This window comes from Jaculus jaculus, chromosome 7 (genome assembly GCF_020740685.1).
Source record: "Jaculus jaculus isolate mJacJac1 chromosome 7, mJacJac1.mat.Y.cur, whole genome shotgun sequence".
NCBI lineage: Eukaryota > Metazoa > Chordata > Mammalia > Rodentia > Dipodidae > Jaculus > Jaculus jaculus.
In genome coordinates, this window is record NC_059108.1 from 80,816,275 (window position 1) to 80,835,870 (window position 19,596).

Here is a 19,596-nt window from a genome sequence, read left to right on the forward strand (position 1 = left end):
ATCTACCTCTGCCTCCCAAGTGCTGAGATTAAAGGTGTACACCACTATACCTGGCTTCATTGCTATTTTTTACTGGAGATATAGTTCCTATGGGCCAGTCATTCTGTTGCCAAATATAACTTACTTTGCTCTCTAGGGTTTGGGCTATACTATAGCTCAATAGTAATCGCACGTGCTCAATCCTGAGTTCAAACCTTTTGTATTTTATTTATTTTTTTTTGGGAGGGGGGTTTGAGGTAGGGTCTCACTCTAGCTCAGGCTGACCTGGAATTCACTATGTAGTCTCAGGGTGGCCTTGAACTCACAGCAATACTCCTACCTCTGCCTCCCAAGTGCTGGGATTAAAGGTGTGTGCCACCATGCCTGGCCTAAGAAATTTTTCAAAAATGTTTTTACTTATTTTCAAGCAGAGAAACAGAGAGAGAGAGAGAGAGAGAGAGAATGGGCATACCAGGGCATAGTGCCACTGCAAAGAAACTCCAGGTGCATATGCCACTTTATGCATCTAGCTTTACATGGGTATTGAGGAATCGAACCTGGGCCGTTAAGACTTTGCAGGCAAGTGCCCCAACTTCTGAGTCCTCTCTCCAGCCCTTAAGATAATTTTTTTTTTTTTTTTTTTTTGTTTTTCAAGGTAGGGTCTTACTCCAGCCCAGGCTGACCTGGAATTCACTATGGAGTCTCAGGGTGGCCTCGAACTCACGACAATCCTCCTACCTCTGCCTCCCGAGTGCTGGGATTAAAGGCGAGCGCCACCACGCCCGGCAAGATAAATTTTTAAGTAGCTGTTGCCTTTCACTGCCTACTAATCTTCCTTTGCTAATGTGAAAGAGCATGTGTGTATGTATTTGAAGGTAATATATCAATTTTAAGGAATTAAAATCATGCCAGGCTAAGCCATGATATAATTTTCTGATTACCTTTTTTTTTTTTTCAAGGTAGGATCTCATTCTGGTCCAGACTGACCTGGACTTCACTATGTAGTCTCAGGGTGGCCTCGAACTATGGTGTTCCTCCTTCCTCTGCTTCCTAAATGCTGGGATTAAAGGTGTACAACACATACCTAGCCCTGATTAACATTTTTAAACTCCAAAACTAATTTCCTTAATATGACTCTAGATAATGTTTAATTTGGATAAAGTACACCTCATTTTGGATGAGATGGTATTGAACGGCTGCATTGTGGAAACTAACCGGGCAAGAATTCTTGCCCCTCTACTGATTCTTGATAAGATGTCAGAAAACTGAATGGAAGCTTCTGCCAGACAACACAGATTTGTAAGAAATGTGAATGTCATGGAATCTATAGTTCAAAACAATTGGAAAACAGGACATCCTTTGAAGTATAATTAGGTATTTCCCATAGTTGCTTAACAGAAAATAAACTGCATTTTAAAATTTGTGTAATTTTCTCCTGAGACTCAAGATTTTTTTAAGGAATAATTTTATTTATTTGAGAGCGATAGACACAGAGAGAAAGACAGAGGGAGAGAGAGAATGGGCGCGCCAGGGCTTCCAGCCTCTGCAAACGAACTCCAGATGCGTGCGCCCCCTTGTATATCTGGCTAACGTGGGACCTGGGGAACCGAGCCTCGAACTGGGGTCCTTAGGCTTCACAGGCAAGAGCTTAACCGCTAAGCCATCTCTCCAGCCCAAGATTTTATTTTTTAACTGTAAGCATGCATCGTCTCATGTCTTCGACTTTCATTGAGTACCTAAGGAACCTCTCTGCTTCCTGTCACAGAAATAGTAGGATTGCAGTGGGAACAGTCATTGTTGTCTATCAGACAATGAAAGCTTTACTTTGACTTGAATATGCATCGCATTCAGAGTACCATTGTCTTCTGATTGGTTGCTTTCTTTTAGTAAAATTTACCCTTTTCTATCTTATTTACTTATTTATTTTCCCCTTTTTGCTATACGGAGATTAAACTCAGGGGCTTGGCATGCTAGGCAGTGGCCCTGTGATTTAACAATGACAACAATGAGGCCCAAGCCCTCATTTTTCTACTTTTTATTTACTTGCAAGGAGAGGGAGGGAGGGAAGGGGAGAGAGAGAGAATGGGTATGTCAGGGCCTCTTGCCACTGCAAATTCCGGATGCATACATCACTTTGTGTATCTGGGTTCACATGGGCACTAGGTAGTCAAACCCAGGACTACAGGTTTTGCAAGCAAGTGCTTTTAACCTCTGAGCCATCTTCCTAACCCCACTGTTTATCTATCTTAAATTGTCCTTATTTTTATTTTTTGTTTTTTCCAAGGTAGGGTTTCATTCTAATCCAGGCTGACCTGGAATTCACTATGTAGTCTCTGGGTGACCTCAAACTCACAGTGATCCTCCTACCTCTGCCTCCCCTGTGCCTGGCAATTTTTTTTCCCCCTCGAGGTAGGGTTTTGCTCTAGCCCAAGTTGACCTGGAATTCACTACTAGTCTCAGGCTGGCCTCAAACTTAAAGCGATCTTCCTCTCAAATGCTAGGATTAAAGGCGTGAACCACCATGTCCGGCTAAATTTTAATTTTTTTAAAATATTTTTTGAGCGCGACAGTAAAAGAGGAAGAGGGAGAGGGAAGAGAGAATGGGCGCGCCAGGGCCTCCAGCCACTGCAAACGAACTCCAGATGCATGCGCCCCCTTGTAGCTAACGTGGGTCCTGGGGAATGGAGCCTGGAACCGGGGTCCTTAGGCTTCACAGGCAAGCACTTAACCACTAAGCCATCTCTCCAGCCAAATTTTAATTTTTTTGAAGCAGGGTTTCATGCTAGTCCTAGCTGGCTGTGAACTCTTAGTGGTGATGCTCCTACCTCAACCTCCTGAGTAGCTAGGATTATAGGCCTGTACCCCAACAACCACACTTAAAGTGGTGTTTTACGTAAATGGGATGTTGCTGTATAAATTTTATGCTTTTTGACTTGCTGCATGCAAATTATGAACTTGATAAAATTATGAAATTTACAAATAAGGACTCAACATTAGGGATTCAACTTGATTTAAGCTCTCAAATAAATAAAAATACAAAAATAGACAAAAGGAAATGTCTTAGTATTTGTATATAATCTGTGCATATCCTCCCATATACTGTTTATTTTTTGCTTGTGTGTGCAGGTGTGTGTGTGTGTGGTATTTACATGCCTATGTACCCTTGCTGTGCCCTACATGCTCTTCAGTGGTGGGGTACGCTTGCCCACATCGGTGTCTGGCCCCATCACTGTTCCACCTGGTCTTGTTTGAGTGGAATCTTCTTTTCCCCTGATTTGGGAGGAGCCTGTGGCCTTCATCTTTGCTTCCTAGGGTTAGCAGAGCAAGTGGCTAGGACTAGCTTTACATGGGATCTGGAGATTCTAACTCCAGCAGTCTCAGGCCCTCATTCCTATGCAGAAAGTGCACTTGACTTCGGAGGCCTCTCTCCAGTCAGTAAAGTGCTTGCTTTTTGAACATGAGGACCTGAGTCCAATCCCCAAAACCCACATAGGAAGGAAAAAGAAAGTTATGACACTCAAGGTTGTCCTCTGTTTCCCACACACACGTGCATGCACATATACAAACATTCTATGTACAAGGCTGGAGAGATGGCTGAGCAGTTAAGGCACTTGCCTGCAAAGGCTAACAACCCAGGTTAGATTCCCCAGTACATGTAAAGCTAGATGCACAAGGTGGCGCATGTGTCTGGAGGTCATTTGCAGTGGCTAGAGGCCCTGAAGTGCTCATTTCTTCTCTGCCTCTTTATTTTTGTTTTATTGACAACTTCCATAATTGTAAACAATATCCCATGTTAATTCCCTCCTTCCCCCCACTTTCCCCTTTGAAACTCCATCATATCCACTCCCCCTCTCAATCAGTTTCTCTTTTATTTAGATGTCATATATTTTCTTCCTTTTATGATGGTCTTGTGTAGGTAGTGTCAGGCACTGTGAGGTCATGGATATCCAGACCATTTTGTGTCTGGAGGAGCACGTTGGAAGGAGTCCTACCCTTCCTTTGGCTCTTAACATTTTTTCCACCACCTCTTCCACAATAGACCCCGAGTGTTAGAAGGAATGATAGAAATGTTCCAGTGCTGAGCACTCCTCTGTCACTTCTTCCCAACACCATGATGCCTTCTTTGTCAACTGCCATCTGAAAAGAGAAGGTTCTCTAACCAAAAGTCAGAGTAGCATTAATATATGGGTATGAACATTAAGAGAAGTGCTTACTGGGCAGTTTGGTGAGCATAGTATGTGTGTATGTGTATATATATATATATATATATATATATATATATATATATGTACACACAAATACACTGTGTGTATATATGTGTGTATATATATGTATATACACACACACATTTAGCCAGACAGCAGCAGAAGTTACAACCTTAGGGCTCATGACTACCCCTGTTGTAGGTTATCAGTATTAGGGATGTACTCCCTCCCATGGAACGGGCCTCCAGTCCAATTAGAGGGCGGTTTATTTCCCCCATAACAGACGTGCCACTGTTGTACCCATTGGCTCATTTGGCCTGGCTGGCTACATAATAAGGCTTGCAGTGTCCACTGTGGAGTATCTTCACTGGTGATTTCTCTCTTTCCCACTGAACTGCATGCAGTGTGGCTTTTTCCAGCTTTCTGTCAGCTGGAGGAGCTGGGATTATAATTGTCATTAGGAGGCTGAGGCAAGATTGTAAGCTTAAAAAACAAAACCCCATCAGGTATGGTGTGGTACATGCCTTTAATCCCAGCATTTGGGAAGACATAGGTCAGAGGCTGGCTGTGAGTTTGAGGCCAGCCTAAAACCCTACCTTGAAAAACAAAACAAACAAACATAAAAACAACTTAATTCCAACATATATGAGCAGAAGACTGCAGAATTAAACCCTTCAAAAGTTTTTTCTTTTTCTTCCTTTTTTTTTTTTTTTTTTTTTTTGGTTTTTCCAGGTAGGGTCTCACTTTAGTCCAGGCTGACCTGGAATTCACCAATATAGTCTCAGGATGGCCTTGAACTCATGGCAACCCACCTACCTTTGCCTTCCAAGTGCAGTGATTAAAGGTGTGCACCAGCGAGCCCAGCCCTTCAAGAGTTTTTTCATTTGCAACTTAGTTCTCCAAAAGGACATTAATAGACATTGTAGAGCCTGACAATTTAGCACTATACTGTTCTCTCTCACATGTGTGTAAAGATGGAGAAAAGAGTTTCTGAACATTTTTAACTCCTAGCACTCAGGAGGCAGAGGTAGTAGGATAGCTGTGAGTTTTAGGCTAGCCTGGGGCTACAGAGTAAGTTCCAGGTCAGCTTAGGCTAGAGTGAGATGCTACCTTGAGAAAAAAAAAAAAAAAAATCACAGGGTCTGGGAGATGGCTTAGTGGTAAAGGTGCTGACCTGCCAAGCCGAAGGACCCAAGTTCGATTCCCCAGAATCTACATAAGGTAGATACACAGGTGGCACATGCATCTGGAGTTTGTTTGCAGTGGGTATGCCCATTCTCTCTCAATCTCTCTCATATAAATATTTTTTAAAAATCATCTACAGAAACTGATAAAATTAGTCATAGTGGACTCCAAAAACAAACCTGAGTTGTTCTAGAATCATCCAGAAAGGCAGAAGGATGACGTCTGACTCGTGGGAAAAATGAGTAGTATGTGTATTAAGTCATCAAGGTGTGGGGAAAGCCCCATCTAGATCAAAGTGCTTTGGCATTATTTCTGAGACAGCAGCTATGAAAAAAAATGTCCTACTTGGTAGGCAATCAATAGCACATTCAGGTAACTGCTAAAACTGGTACACCAGAAGTAGCTAGGGAGTGAACAAAATTAATTTTTGGGTCACATTAAAATAGTAGATGAATTATATCTTGGCACAGATTTTAGTACCTTTAGAGAATATCAGACTAAAAGTGAACTGATGTTTCACCCATAAAAGACTTGGAAAACAAGTTACTGATGTTATAAGACTCCTCAGTTTACCACTATAGTAAACTAATTTGGTGCACTTAGTTCTGTAAAGGCTGGATAATAAACATTTAACTTCATGGGCCCAGTTATCTACTCCACTCTGCCAGTGAAATGCAAAGCAATTGCATAGTTCATAAATGAACATGACCGTGTCCTAAGTCAACAATGAACTCTGAAATTTAATTCCCAGTATCCCATAAAATGACCATGGTGGCATATATTCCAGCATTTATGAGGTGGAGGCAGGAGGTTCAGGAGTTCAAGGTCATCCTTCATTACATAGGGAATATGAGGCCAGCCTGGCTAGAGACCTTGTCTTAAGGGAGAAAAGAAAAAAAAAAAAGAAAAGAAATTTAAATTTCATATCATTAACACATTTAGCTCATGGACTATATATAAACAGGATACAGACTACTTTACCAGCCCCACTGCTCAGCTAACCTTCATAAAAGCTAAATACTGACAAGTAATTATGTATGTATAAACATATTCTTTTATCTCCTTGCCCCTGCTCCTATTTTCCTGGAGCACTCCTCAGTAGGGTTAATCACTGTGGGGTCATGAAGGCCTTATCACAGATTTTATTTTTTTTTTGAGACAAGATCTCACTTCAGCCCATTATGACCTGAAACTCACTCTGTAGCCTCATGTTGGCAACTCATGGTGATCCTCCTGCCTCAGTCTCCTAAGTGCTGAGATTAAAGGCATGAGCTACTATGCCTGACCTGGCAGACTTAAAGAGATCTAAATAATAGCAATACTATCCACATGAACTAGGTTTCAATCATATACACCCACTACTTCAGCACATATACATGCAAATAAAGAGAAATTAAAACTTACCACTTTGTGAAACCATTAAATCATAGGTGACATATTTAAGTATCGTTATAACTGAAGCTCATAAAGTAAGCTGGCTCTGACTATACAATCACAACATTCTGATATAACAAATAACAGCAGTGTAGTGAGTCCTCCTTATCTGCAGGTTTCCTATCAGATGATTCAACCAAGAACATACTGACAGTGCTAGGGAGAAAAGTACCTATAGTGAACATGAACAGACTTCTTCAGATTAATAAATATTTACATAATATTTACATTGTGTTAGGTACAATAAGTAATCATTTAAAGTATATTTAAATTACAATAAGTAATCATTTAAAGTATGCCAAAGAAGCCAGACTTGGTGGTATATGCCACCAAGTAGGAGAATCACCGTAAGTTTGAGGCCAGCCTGGGCTAGAGTGAGACCCTGCTTCAAAAAAGAAAAGAGGGCTGGAGAGATGGCTCAACAGTTAAGGCACTTGCCTGCAGAACCATAGGACCCAGGCTTGATTACCCAGGACCCACATAAGCCAGATGCACAAGGTGGCGCATGCATCTGGAGTTTGCAGTAGCTGAAGGCCCTGGCACGCCCGTCCCCCCCCCCTCTAATATAAATATATTAAATAATAAAAGAGTCAGGCATGGTAATGCCTTATATCCCAGCACTTGGGAGGCGGAGGTAGGAGGATAGCTGAATTCAAGGCTACCCTGAGACTACATCATGAATGCCACTTTGTGCATCTGGCTTTACATGTGTACTGGGGAACTGGGAATCAAACCCCACTCATCAGGCTTTGTAAGCAAGTGTCTTCAATTGCTGAGCTATTTCTCCAGTCCCTTAGAAGTCATTCTTTATCTCATACCTCCACTTCCCTGAAGGCACAGGGGTAAGCAGTAACACAAGCCAGGCACGGTAGCTCACCCCTGCAATCCCAGCACTCAAGAAGCAAGGGCACGAGTCTAGAGGGTATTTCACAACTAATCAACAGCAAATGGGCAGAAGGTTTTCAGTATATGTTTCTTCTAGTCCTACAATTTTAGTTAGTGTAATACTGTATTCATGCAGTAATTTCAGAAAATGAAACGAATATTTTCAATTTCAAAAAGTCATCTGGTTAAGCTGTTAGGTCTGGTGATAGCGAGGAAACACATGAAAGTCTGTGCGCTGCAAACATTTTAATGATTACTGTTGAGCATACATTTTGGAAATTTACTTCAAACTGCAACAAGTTAAATAAATGTTTGTAATATACAAAGAAAATACAATCAAACATAAAAGTTGTTTTCAGTGTGCCTTGCACTTAGACCAGTGTCTTCCCCTCCCTTAAAATATCTGTTTTTGAGCTGCACAAACATACTTCAGAATTTGATCTTTCTTTATTTAATGGCATTTAGGAGAACAAATATACTCCCACCTCAAAGAAATAAAAAGGTTGTGCATGATTATATGCCAAACAAAAGAGAGAACACTAGAACACTCTGACAGTGCAGGTATCGTTAAAAAGGAAAAGGAAAAGCTTGAGATGCTCATTAACTCTGTTTTAAGGAAGCGGTATTTTTGACCAAGTAGCTAAAAAGCCAGCAAAACAAGGATAGGTGATGGCAACTGTAGTGTATGTAGTATGAAATAATGACAAACTTTATACAAACACACTTTTAGAAATTTACCAGTGAACACTGAAGATCTTAGAAGCTGCTCTTTGGAACAGTCAAGTAGGACCACCTTTTCCAGTCACATAAGCCCTTGTAAAGCAACACAGCGCCCCGTGCTGTGCACCTGCTGGCTGGGTAGTTAAGATCTGTTTTGTCATTAGCAGCTAACGAACTTAGTCCATACGTTCTTAAAGCCTTACGGGTGGAAAACAAGGCAAGTGTCATTAGCGTGGAGGATCATACACTTCTCTGCACACAAATACATGAGGCTTCACTAGTATTTCAAGTCTCTGATGTCTCACACCACACCTCAAAACTCAATTGAGATGAAAGCCTTTCTCCATTGTAGCAGCCAGCAAACGCTCTCTCATGATCTCCTCAGAAGAATATTCAGGCAACTTAAGATAATGCACACATGTATTAACTGATGGATAGCTTGCATCAGTAGCATCAACCTATAGAAAGAAAGGGAAAACACAGGGCTAGAGAGATGGCTTAGCAGTTAAGCACTTGCCTGTGAAGCCCAAGGACCCCGGTTCGAGGCTCGATTCCCCAGGCCCCACATTAGCCAGATGCACAAGGGAGTGCATGTGTCTGGAGTTCATTTGCAGTGGCTGGAGGCCCTGGTGCACCCCTTCTATCTATCTGCCCTTCTCTCTCTCTGTCTGTTGCTCTCAAATAAATAAATAAAAATAAACAAAGAAAGGTGAGTTTTTCTTCTTTTCAATCCTAAGGTAACTAAATACCATTGGGTTAACTAGTTTGTACCTTTCGGACAACGGTGAGCCTGGGATGCAGGTTAGCCAATCCACCGGGGGGTAGGGTTGAACAGCCAGTGGTAAATTGCAGGAATGCTTTCCTTTCATCTGAGGACATGCCACATAAAACCCTGACGAACCTAAGGAAACCAGGACTGAAAAAACAAAAGTACAGTTATGCTGAAGTATAGTTATGACAGTAGATTTTAAATGGAAAAACACCACTACTACATTGTAAACCCTCTCTTTCAAATCAACATGTCAGAAGAACAAGAACACCTAGAGACTGGTAGATAGGAAAAGGGCTAACACAAGCTACTTAAAAATTATTTTGGAAGCTGGTCATGGTGTCACATGCCTTTAATCCCAGCACTTAGGAGGCAGAGGTATAGGAGGATCACCATGAGTTCAAGGCCACCCTGAGAATAAAGAGTGAATTCCAAGTCAGCCTGGGCTAGAGTGAAACCCTACCTTGAAACACCCCCTCAAAAAAATTGTTCTTTGTTTTACTATTAATTGAGAGAGAGAGAGAGAGGGAAAGGGAGATGGAGGGAGGGAGGAAGAAAATGGGTGCACCTGGGTCTCCAGTGGTTGCAAACAAATTCCAGACATACGCACTACTTTGTGCATGTGGCTTACATGGGACCTGGGAATCGAACCAGAGTCCTTTGGTTTTGCAGGCAAATGCCTTAACCACTAAGCAATCTCTCCAGCCCTTGTTTATTTATTTATTAACAAGTAGAGAGAGGGAGAGAACGGTAGCACCACTGCATCTAGCCACTGCAAACAGACTCCAGATGTATGTGCCACTTTGTGTATCTTGCTTATTAGAGAATCAAACTCAGGTTGTTAAACTGTGTAGGCAAACGCCTTAACTGTTGAGCCATCTCTCCAACCTACAAACTTCCTTTTTAAATTTTTTTTTTTTAAATTTATTTGCAAGGGGGGAGAGAGAGAGAGAGAGAATGGGCACACCAGGGCCTCCAGCCACTGCAAACAAGCTCTAGATGCATGTGCCACTGTGCATCTGGCTTTCTGTGGGTACTGGGGACTCTTAATCCAGGTTGTTAGGTTTTGCACAGGCAACCGCCTTAACCTCTAAGCCATCTCTCCAGCCAAACTACTTTTAAAGCCTCAAAGATGGGGGCTGGAGAAATGGTTTAATGGTCAAGGTACTTGCCTGCAAAGCTAAAGAACTCTTTGGATTCCCCAGAACCCATATAAGCCAGATGCACAATGTGGCACCTGTATCTAGAGTTCTTTGCAGGGTTCCCGTTCTCTATTAGCCTCTTTCTCTCTCAAATAAATAAATAAAAGTAAAAGCAAAACACCTCAAAGATGGGCTGGGGCAATGGCTCAACAGTTATATGTGCTTGCTTGCAATGTCTGCTTGCCTGGGTTCCATTCCCTAGCGTAAGGTCAGATGGGTGCTAGTTTGCAATGGCAAGAGACCCTGGTATAGGCTGGAGATGGCTTAGCAGTTCAGGTGCTTGCCTGTGAAGCCTAAGGACCCATGTTCAACTCTGCAGGTCCCAGATGCAGTGATGTAAGTACCCAATGCTGCACATGCACACAAGGGGGCACACACATTTGGAGCTCCACTGCAATATGGCTGAGGGCCCTGGTGGATCAATTCTTTTCCCCCACCCCACTCTCTCACATTAAAAAAAAAAAAAAGTGACCCCGGTATGCACACAGGTAAGTAATTTAAACATCCTCAGGCCAGGTGTGGTGGCACATGCCTTTAATCCCAAAACTTGGGAGGCAAAGGTAGGAGGATCACCTAGAGTTCAAGGCCACCATGAACACAGCGAATTCCAGGTCAGCCTGGGCTAAAGTGAGACCCTACCTCAGGGGGGAAAAAAAAAAAATTCCTCAAAGACACTCTCACATCGTAAGAACTGAAACTAATGAAGTATAAAATTACGCATTCAACATAGTTATAGACCAGAAAAGCTCAAAACACACTTGCATAATTAATCCAAATAAGGCTGAATTTATCAAAGGGGACTTGAATTAATCATTTTCATTTGGGTAAAATAATCGACTACCAAGCCAAGTGTGGTGTGCCAGCACACCTTTAATCCTAGCACTTGGGAGGCAGAGGTAGGAGGATCACTGTGAGTTTGAGGCCAACCAGGGCTTGAGTAAAGACCCTGCCTCACAACAGCAACAACAACAAAAAAATCAATTACCTCATGATTCATTTGTATAACAAAATACTACCTATCAATGAAATGAACTACAACCATATGCTACAACATGGGTGAAATTTATAGCCATATCATTGAAGTATACAGTCTATATAATCTCATTTAATGAAATTCAAAAGCCACTGAAATTCATCAATAGTGACTTCATTACTAAAAAATCTAGGCCAGGCACTTGGGAGGCAGAGGTAGGAGGATCACCATGAGTTCAAGGCCAACCTTAGACTACATAGTTAATTCCAAGTCAACCTAGGATACAAGGACACCTATACACACACACACACACACGCCTGGTTGTTTTTTGGATTTTAGAGGTAGGGTCTCACTCTAGCCCAGGATGACCTGGAATTCACTACTGTAGTCTCAGGCTGGCATCAAACCCCTTCTACCTCAGCCTCCCAATTGCCAGGATTAAAGGCATGCATCACCATGCCTGGCCAAAAATAAAAATAAAAAAAATAAAGTTACTACATATGCAGTACCATGAACCAGCTTAATTTTTCCCAATGTTTTGTGATTTTTTTATTGGGGGGGGAGGGAAAGAGGAAGGAAGAATGAACTGGCACATCAGGACCTTCAGATGCATATACCACCTTGTACACATGTGTCACCTGGCTTATGTGGGACCTGAAGAGTCAAACATGGGTCCTTAGGCTGTGCAGGCAAGTGCCTTATAAGCCATTTCTCCAGCCCTTTATATAATATTGTTTTCCTTTTTTCTTTTTTTGGTTTTTCGAGGTAAGGTTTTACTCTAGTCCAGGCTGACCTGAAATTCATTCTGTATTCTCAGGGTGGTCTTGAACTCATGGCAATCCTCCTACTTCTGCCTCCCAAGTGCTGGGATTAAAGGTATGTGCCACCACACCTGGCTTTCTTTTTCTTTTTTTTTCAAGTTAGGGTCCACTATAGCCCAGGCTGACCTGGAATTCACTATGTAGTCTCAGGGTGGCCTTGAACTCATGGCAATCATCCTACCTCTGCCTCCCAAGTGCTTGGATTAAAGGTGTACACCACAATGCCCAGCTCTTTACCTAATTTTTAAAATAACAAGCACAATGAGAAAAGGAATTTGAACAATAGCCTCATCATTGGCTGTGTTACCTGACATCTTCACAAATTTCTCATTTATGAATGTTAACTCTAAACTTCTTTTGATAATCTGCTATTTGATTGTTGGATATAAACCAATTTTGTAGATCTTGGACATTATCAGCATGTACCTGTCACGTGTATAGCCCAGCTTAGGTTCAGTGTAATTGATAATATCCTCTGCTGCCCAAGATGGTGACTGATTTCCACACAGAATCATCTGGACTTCTTCATGGCTGAAGGAACTTAATTTCTCCATTGGAAAAACTTTATTAAACCCATCTATAGTTCACATACACCAAAAACACAAAAAACAAACACAAGTCAGTTTCTAATTTAGGATGCCAAATTAACAAATTTAACAAATCTAACTACCCATCAATTAACTGGACAAAAAAAAAAAAACCCAGAAAAACATCCTAAGTGTTTTAAATATATGTAAGTTAAAATAGCCTGGGGGGGGGTCAAAAGAGCCAGGTGGTGGCACACACCCAGCACTTGGGAGGCAGAGGTGGGAGGATTGCCTTGAGTTCAAGACCATCCTGAGACTACATAGTGAATTCCAGGTCAGCCTGGGCTACAGTGAGACCCTACCTCAAAAAACCAAACCAAGGGCTAGAGGGAAGGTTCAGCGGTTAAGGTATTACCCTGCAAAGCCAAAGGACCCAGGTTCAATTCCCCAAGACCCACGTAAGCCAGATGCACAAGGTGACACATGCGTCTGGAGTTTGTTTGCAGTGGCTAGAGGCCCTGGTGCACCCATTCTCAATCTCTCTCTCTGCCTCTAATAAATGAATAAAAATAAATAAATAAATAAAACAGCTTTCCTTGGGCCTCAATCCCCACCCACAAAAAAAGGACAGGGAAGCATCTGTTTAATACCACAGACTTGAACAGCGGGAGACTTGGCACTATGGTTAATAGGTAAATTTACTTAACTACCCAACTGGAACTCATCAGTAGTACCAGGTAAGCAGCCAAAGCTATGTTCATGTTTCCTAGTGATTTACAGTTTAATTCACTCTCATCATGTAATGTACCATGTATGTAATCATTTTTTTTTTTTTTGGTTTTTTGAGGTAGGGTCTCACTCTAGTACAGGCTGACCTGGAATTCACTATGTAATCTCAGGGTGGCCTTGAACTCATGTTGATTCTCTTCCCTCTGCCTCCCTCTTACTGTAGCCCAGACTAACCTGGACCTCAATCTATTGTCCCAGGCTGGGGCTGGAGAGATGGTTTAGCAGTTAAGGCACTTGCCTGCAAGTTAGTAGATTATGAGACACTTTGATCTTAATCTTAACTTTCTCAAAGTAAAAGGAAAGGAATTATTACCCTTTTACATTACCTCTAAAGGCTTCCATCTGTTTTTGAATGCCTGTATGCATACAAAAGTCAAACATCAAGTCCACGTATTCTTCTGCATTATCTATTGTTATCATCTGCACAGGAAAAGTTGCCAAAATTAAATATTATTATCTTAAGACTATTTAGGAGCACTTAGTACACCTGGCCTTGTTAAAAGCATGTTTCAGAGCTTAACTGTAGTTAAGAACAAAATATTTACCTCATCTTCACCACTTGGCTTGAGATCCACAGCTGTAAAACCATAGATTCTTGAGGAAGGACAAAACTGGAAATTTAAACTGTGAAAACAAGATAAGTTTGATTAATTGACATTTAGCAATATTTAGTGTTTAATTTTTAAAAACTACTTATGAGAAATATGATTAATTTTTATAATATGGCTGCCAAAACCTTAACTGCTCCCATTGTTCATCAAGAAAATCAATACCTGGTTGGTTCCTGGACTCAATATGGGATGTCTAGTTTATTTTTGTTTGTTGATGGCTTTTCTTTTCTTTCTTTCTTTCTTTTTTTTTTCTTTCTTTTTTTTTTTTTTTTTTTTTAGAGGTAGGGTCTCACTCTAGCTCAGGCTGACCTGAAATGCACTATGTAGTCTCAGGGTGGCCTTGAACTCATGGCGATTCTTCTACCTCTACCACCCTCTTACTGTACCCCAGACTAACCTGGACCTCAATCTATTGTCCCAGGCTGGGGCAGGAGAGATGGTTTAGCAGATAATGCACTTGCCTGCAAAGCCTAAGGACCCAGGTTTGATTCCCTAAATCCACATGTGTCTGGAGTTTGTTTGCAGTAACTAGAGGCCCTGATGCACCCAATTCTCATTCTCCCTCTCTCTAATAAATTAACAGAAAATATAGTCCCAGGCTGGGCAACCCTCGTACCTCTGCCTGGCAAGTGCTGGACCTAAAGGTTTGTGCCACCATACCCAGCCTATTCTTACTTTTTTAAAAATTAATTTGCTTGCAGTACTGGGGATTTAACCTAGGGCATTGGGTATATATGGTAAGCACTCTATTACTGAATTAATCGTACCTCTAGACTCCTCAACAGTATTTTTAAAAAATATGTTTTATTTATTATTTGCAAGCACAGAAACATGAAGAGTGAGAGAAGAGAATGGGCACAACAGGGCTTCCAGCTGCTGCAATCAACTTCTAGACACATGTGCCACTGTGCAACTGGCATTATGTGGGTAGTGGGTTATCAAACCCAGGTTGTTAGGCTTTGCAAGCAAGAACCTTAACTACTGATCCATCTCTTCAGCCCCCCAACAGCAAATTAAAAAAAAAAGTATTTGTGTGGATGTGCACACACATGCATGCACCAGAGCCTCTTGCCACTGAAAACAAACTCCAGACACATGTACCATTTTGCGACTGGTTATATGTGGGTCCTGGTGAATCAAACCAGGGCCAACAGACTTTGCAAGCAAACTCCATTAATGGCTGAGCCACCTCCCCAGCCCCAAGGCTATTTTTTTAAAATTTGGTTTGTTTGTTTTTTGAAGTAGCATATCACTCTAGCCCAGGCTTATCTGGAATTCACTATGTAGTCTCAGGGCGGCCTTAAACACACAGGAATCCCCCTACCTCTGCCTTCTCAGTGCTGGGCTTAAAGGCATGCACCACCACACCTGACTATGGTTAATTTTTTTAAGGGGTGGAGGTTCAAGGTAGGGTCTCACTGTAGCCCAGGCTGACCTGGAATTCACTATATAGTCTCAGGATGAAATCAAACTCATGGTAAACCTCCTACCTCTGCCTCCCAAGTGCTGGGATTAAACGGTAAACCACCATAACTGGCTTCGAGGGCTAAATTTTTTTCTTGATTTGACGAGTTCCATAGTTATAGACAATAAACCATGGTAATTCCCTACCCCCCTTTCCCTTTCTAAGGCTAAATTAAAAAAAAAAATGAGAGAGAGAGCAAGAGCAAGGCAAATAGAGACAGTATGGGTACGCCAGGGCCCCTAGCTACTGCAAACCAACTCCAGATGTATGTGCTTTATGTGGGTACTGCGGAATTGAACCTGGGTCCTTTGGCTTTGTGGGCAAGTGCCTTAACTGCTAAGCCATCTCTCCAGTTCCCAAGGCTAATTTTTTAAAAAAATATTTATTTGAGAAAGAGAGAGAGGCAGATAGAGAGAAAGAGAGTGGGCAGGCCAGGGCATCTAGCCATTGCAAATGAACTCCAGGTGCATGTGTTCCCTTTGTGCATCTAGCTTACGTGGGTCCTGGGGAATTGAACCAGGGTCTTTAGGCTTTGCAGGCAAATGCCTTAACCACTAAAACCATTTCTCCCGCCCCCCAGGCTAAATTTTTTTTAAATGTTTGTTTATTTTTATTTATTTGAGAGTGATAGAGAAAGAAAAGAGGTAAATAGAGAACGGGCTTTAAATGCAAAACCCAGTGCACAAAACTATTAGGACAACTGTTACCAATCTTTGCTTCCTTACATAAAAAAAACCATTGAACTAAATATTTTCATATTGAATTATTAGAGAAACATATTTGTAAGACTCCCCTCCCCCATGAAGAAAGAAATATGGCAAAAGAATAAGAGGACATGCAACATCTTCCTCTGTCTTCCAGATGCATGCACAATAGGCATGTTCATTTGCATATAACCCACACACAAAAATCAAAAAAGAAAGACAGAAAGGAAGGAAGGAAGGAAGGAAGGAAGGAAGGAAGGAAGGAAGGAAGGAAGGAAGGAAGGAAGGAAGGAAGGAAGGAAGGTAGGTGTGTGTGTGAGCTGTGTGTGGTAGCACACTCCTTTAATCCCTGCTCTCAGGAGGCAGAGGTAAGGAGGATCACCGTGAGTTCGAGCGTACCCTGAGACTCCACAGTGAATTCCAGGTCAGTGTGAGCTAGAATGAGACTCTACCTTGCAAAACCAAGAGAAAATGAGTGAATGAGTGCATGTGTGTATTCCTCAATAATGGGGATACATTCTTAGAAATGTGTAATTAGGCTTTTTTTTTTTTTTTTTTACACAGATCTAGATGGTATAGCTTACTACACACCTAGGCTATGTGGTATTGACATATTCTAGTCTATGAAACTACAGAACATGTTACTATACTGAATACAGAGGGCAACACAATGGTAAGTATTTGTGTATGTAAATATATTAAGCATACAGTGAAAAGACAAGTGATCAGGTGACAGAAATTTAAAGTCCACAATAACTTTATAGGACCAACTTTGTGTATGTGGTCCACTTGTGACTAAAACACTTAACACAACAATATGACTGTGTAGCCATTTACCAAACAACTTCCCACCACCATCATCAAACATTCAACAGAAAACATGAAAACCTAGAAGCTAACACAGAAACACAGGACAATGGACTTGAAGGTATGATAATGGCATGTATATATGGAAATGACATCAGGAGCTGCAGTATCTGAGGTGATTGACTATGCACTGGGTATAAGGTTTATAAGGTTTATACACCACTTCTGAGCTTTTTGATAGGTAGGCTGTATTTTTATACAAGATATAAACTTATCATATTTGGAGATTTGGATATCTTCCAGAAGTTTGATGATTAAAATGCTATTATTTTGGTACTGAGCATTATCTTTTGCAACTTCTGAATATACACATTTGTTAAGGAGTAAACACAAAGCTTACCCTAAGTCCTCTATACTAAGTGGAGGTCCAGAACCTGATGGATTCTTGAGAACTAGTTCCTGTAATTTTGTGTTCTTCTCATCTTCAGAAAGACCTTTGTTGCTTAAAATCTGGCGTCTCTTGATAGCAAGATCTTTAATTTCTTTTAAAAATTTGGCTCTGTGTGGATTTACTAGTTCAAAGTCTTCCCAAGTTAAGAGTCCATTAAACCAAGCTGGGGGCTTGGGTTTAGGGGGATCAAGAATGAATTCTGATTTTGAATCCTCCTCAAAGCTTCCTACTGAGAGGGAGTCATGGCCTTCTTCTGTGGAAGCTTCAGACTGACTTTCAGTACAGTGGAAGTCTCTGTCACCTTGTGACTCATAAATCAGTTTACTCATATTGCTTTTAATGTCACCCATACACATGAGTTTAAAGAAAGGTTTAGAAATAGGCAGGTCCACAAGTCTGTTGTCTTGAATACATTTGGCCAAGAAAATCCCAAGAAAATGGAAGAGCTTTGTGATCCGTTCAAGTTCATCACTGTCTTGTGGAAATGGCGCTGTGAACAGTCCACATGATCGTTGCACATAGTATCCAGGAGGCTTCAATCCACCTCCAAGATCAACCTAAGTTTTTAGAAAGGAAAAGACAAACAGGTAGTAGTAAATAAACCTATCATTCCCATCGAAGGAAAAACTTACATAAACATTAAATTTAGCTACATTAATGTAGATGTATAGCTGTTGGCAACCAAATTTGTTTCTTTTTATCTTATTTTTTTTTTTTGAGGTAGGGTCTCACTTGAGCCCAGGCTGACCTGGAATTAACTATGGAGTCTCAGGGTGGCCTTGCATTTGCAGCGATCCTCCTACCTCTGACTCCTGAGGCCTGGGATTAAAGGCGTGCGCCACCACGCGTGGCTCAAATTTTATCTTTTAAAAATTATACCCATAGATTAGTACTGCTTTCAGCTCTGGTCACAGAAGCTTCTTTTTGCAGTGGGCAGTTACTAGGGAGACTTAAAACTCATTAAAATACTGAAAATAATCTTTCTTTCTTATAAAGAAATAATAGGGCTGGAGAGATGGCTTAGCGGTTAAGCGCTTGCCTGTGAAGCCTAAGGACCCCGGTTCGAGGCTCAGTTCCCCAGGTCCCACGTTAGCCAGATGCACAAAGGGGCGCATGTGTCTGGAGTTTGTTTGCAGAGACTGGAAGCCCTGGCGTGCCCATTCTCTCTCTCCCTCTATCTGTCTTTCTCTCTGTGTCTGTCGCTCTCAAATAAATAAATAAATAAATAAAATTAATAAAAAAATTTTTTTAAAAAATATACATATTTTTAAAAGTTACAGCCAGGCGTGGTGGCACATGCCTTTAATCCCAGCACTTGGGAGTCTGAGGTAGGAAGATTGCTATGAGTTTGAGGCCAGCCTGAGATAACATAGTGTATTCCAGTCAGCCTGGGCTAGAGTGAGATCCTATCTCAGGGGGGAAAAAATGCTAAAAGAGCCTAAGAGATGGCTTCGCAGTTAAGGCACCTGCCTGCAAAGCCAAAGAACCAAGGCTCTATTTCCCAGTACCCACGTAAAGCCAGATACACAAGGTGGTACATACATTTAGGGTTCATTTGCAACAGCTGGAGGCCCTAATGTGCTCTTGCTCTCCCTCCCCCTCTCTCCCTCCCTCCCCTCTTCCTCTCTCCCTCTTTCTGAATCTGCTTCTTTCTCTCATAAATACAGAAATAAAAAATATATTTTTAAATACTGAGAATAAGTGACTGTTGAGTACTCAGCACATCACTATCATGCTTTCCAAGGCTCAGGGAATGGTAAGGAAGAAAGGGCAGAAAGAATCTAAGAGCCAAAAGATGGGAAGGAGTGCTGTGGAATGCTGTCTTCAGGACATGTCATGCCCATTGCATTCACGACATCACAGTGGTTGCTGTTTCTTTCACCAGAACTGCATAACAATGCTTCCATCAACATTCCATCAGGATGGTATGGTACACAAGGAGAGGCATTACTAGCTGTTAACAGTTCTAGGGGAGGGGGAAATGGTTTCTGCAGTGGTGTAGCCGATAGTGAGTTACACGCTCCAGTAAATAACCACCCAGCCATGCTCATGCAGCAACCCAAGTAAGA

General features: G+C 41.5%; 2 protein-coding genes across 8 annotated transcripts in view; one reads left to right on the forward strand and one right to left on the reverse strand.

Annotated features, from left to right (window-relative positions):
• Ap4s1 (adaptor related protein complex 4 subunit sigma 1) overlaps positions 1-1,402 on the forward strand; it is a 67,409-nt gene extending 66,007 nt beyond the window's left edge. For all 3 annotated transcript variants that reach the window (XM_045154191.1, XM_045154189.1, XM_045154190.1), the window contains one exon: positions 1,120-1,402. In XM_045154191.1, the coding sequence (XP_045010126.1) occupies positions 1,120-1,248 (129 nt within the window). In that variant the 3' untranslated portion in view covers positions 1,249-1,402. The remainder of the gene's footprint in view (positions 1-1,119) is intronic.
• A 6,517-nt stretch (positions 1,403-7,919) lies between these two features.
• Positions 7,920-19,596, reverse strand: part of Hectd1 (HECT domain E3 ubiquitin protein ligase 1) — a 108,709-nt gene continuing 97,032 nt past the window's right edge. For all 5 annotated transcript variants that reach the window (XM_045155448.1, XM_045155447.1, XM_045155446.1 and 2 more), the window contains 6 exons: positions 17,477-18,084; positions 14,035-14,113; positions 13,816-13,909; positions 12,600-12,750; positions 9,180-9,324; positions 7,920-8,866 (listed from right to left, as the gene is read on the reverse strand). In XM_045155448.1, coding sequence (XP_045011383.1) covers positions 8,729-8,866; positions 9,180-9,324; positions 12,600-12,750; positions 13,816-13,909; positions 14,035-14,113; positions 17,477-18,084 — 1,215 coding nt within the window. In that variant the 3' untranslated portion in view covers positions 7,920-8,728. The remainder of the gene's footprint in view (positions 8,867-9,179; positions 9,325-12,599; positions 12,751-13,815; positions 13,910-14,034; positions 14,114-17,476; positions 18,085-19,596) is intronic.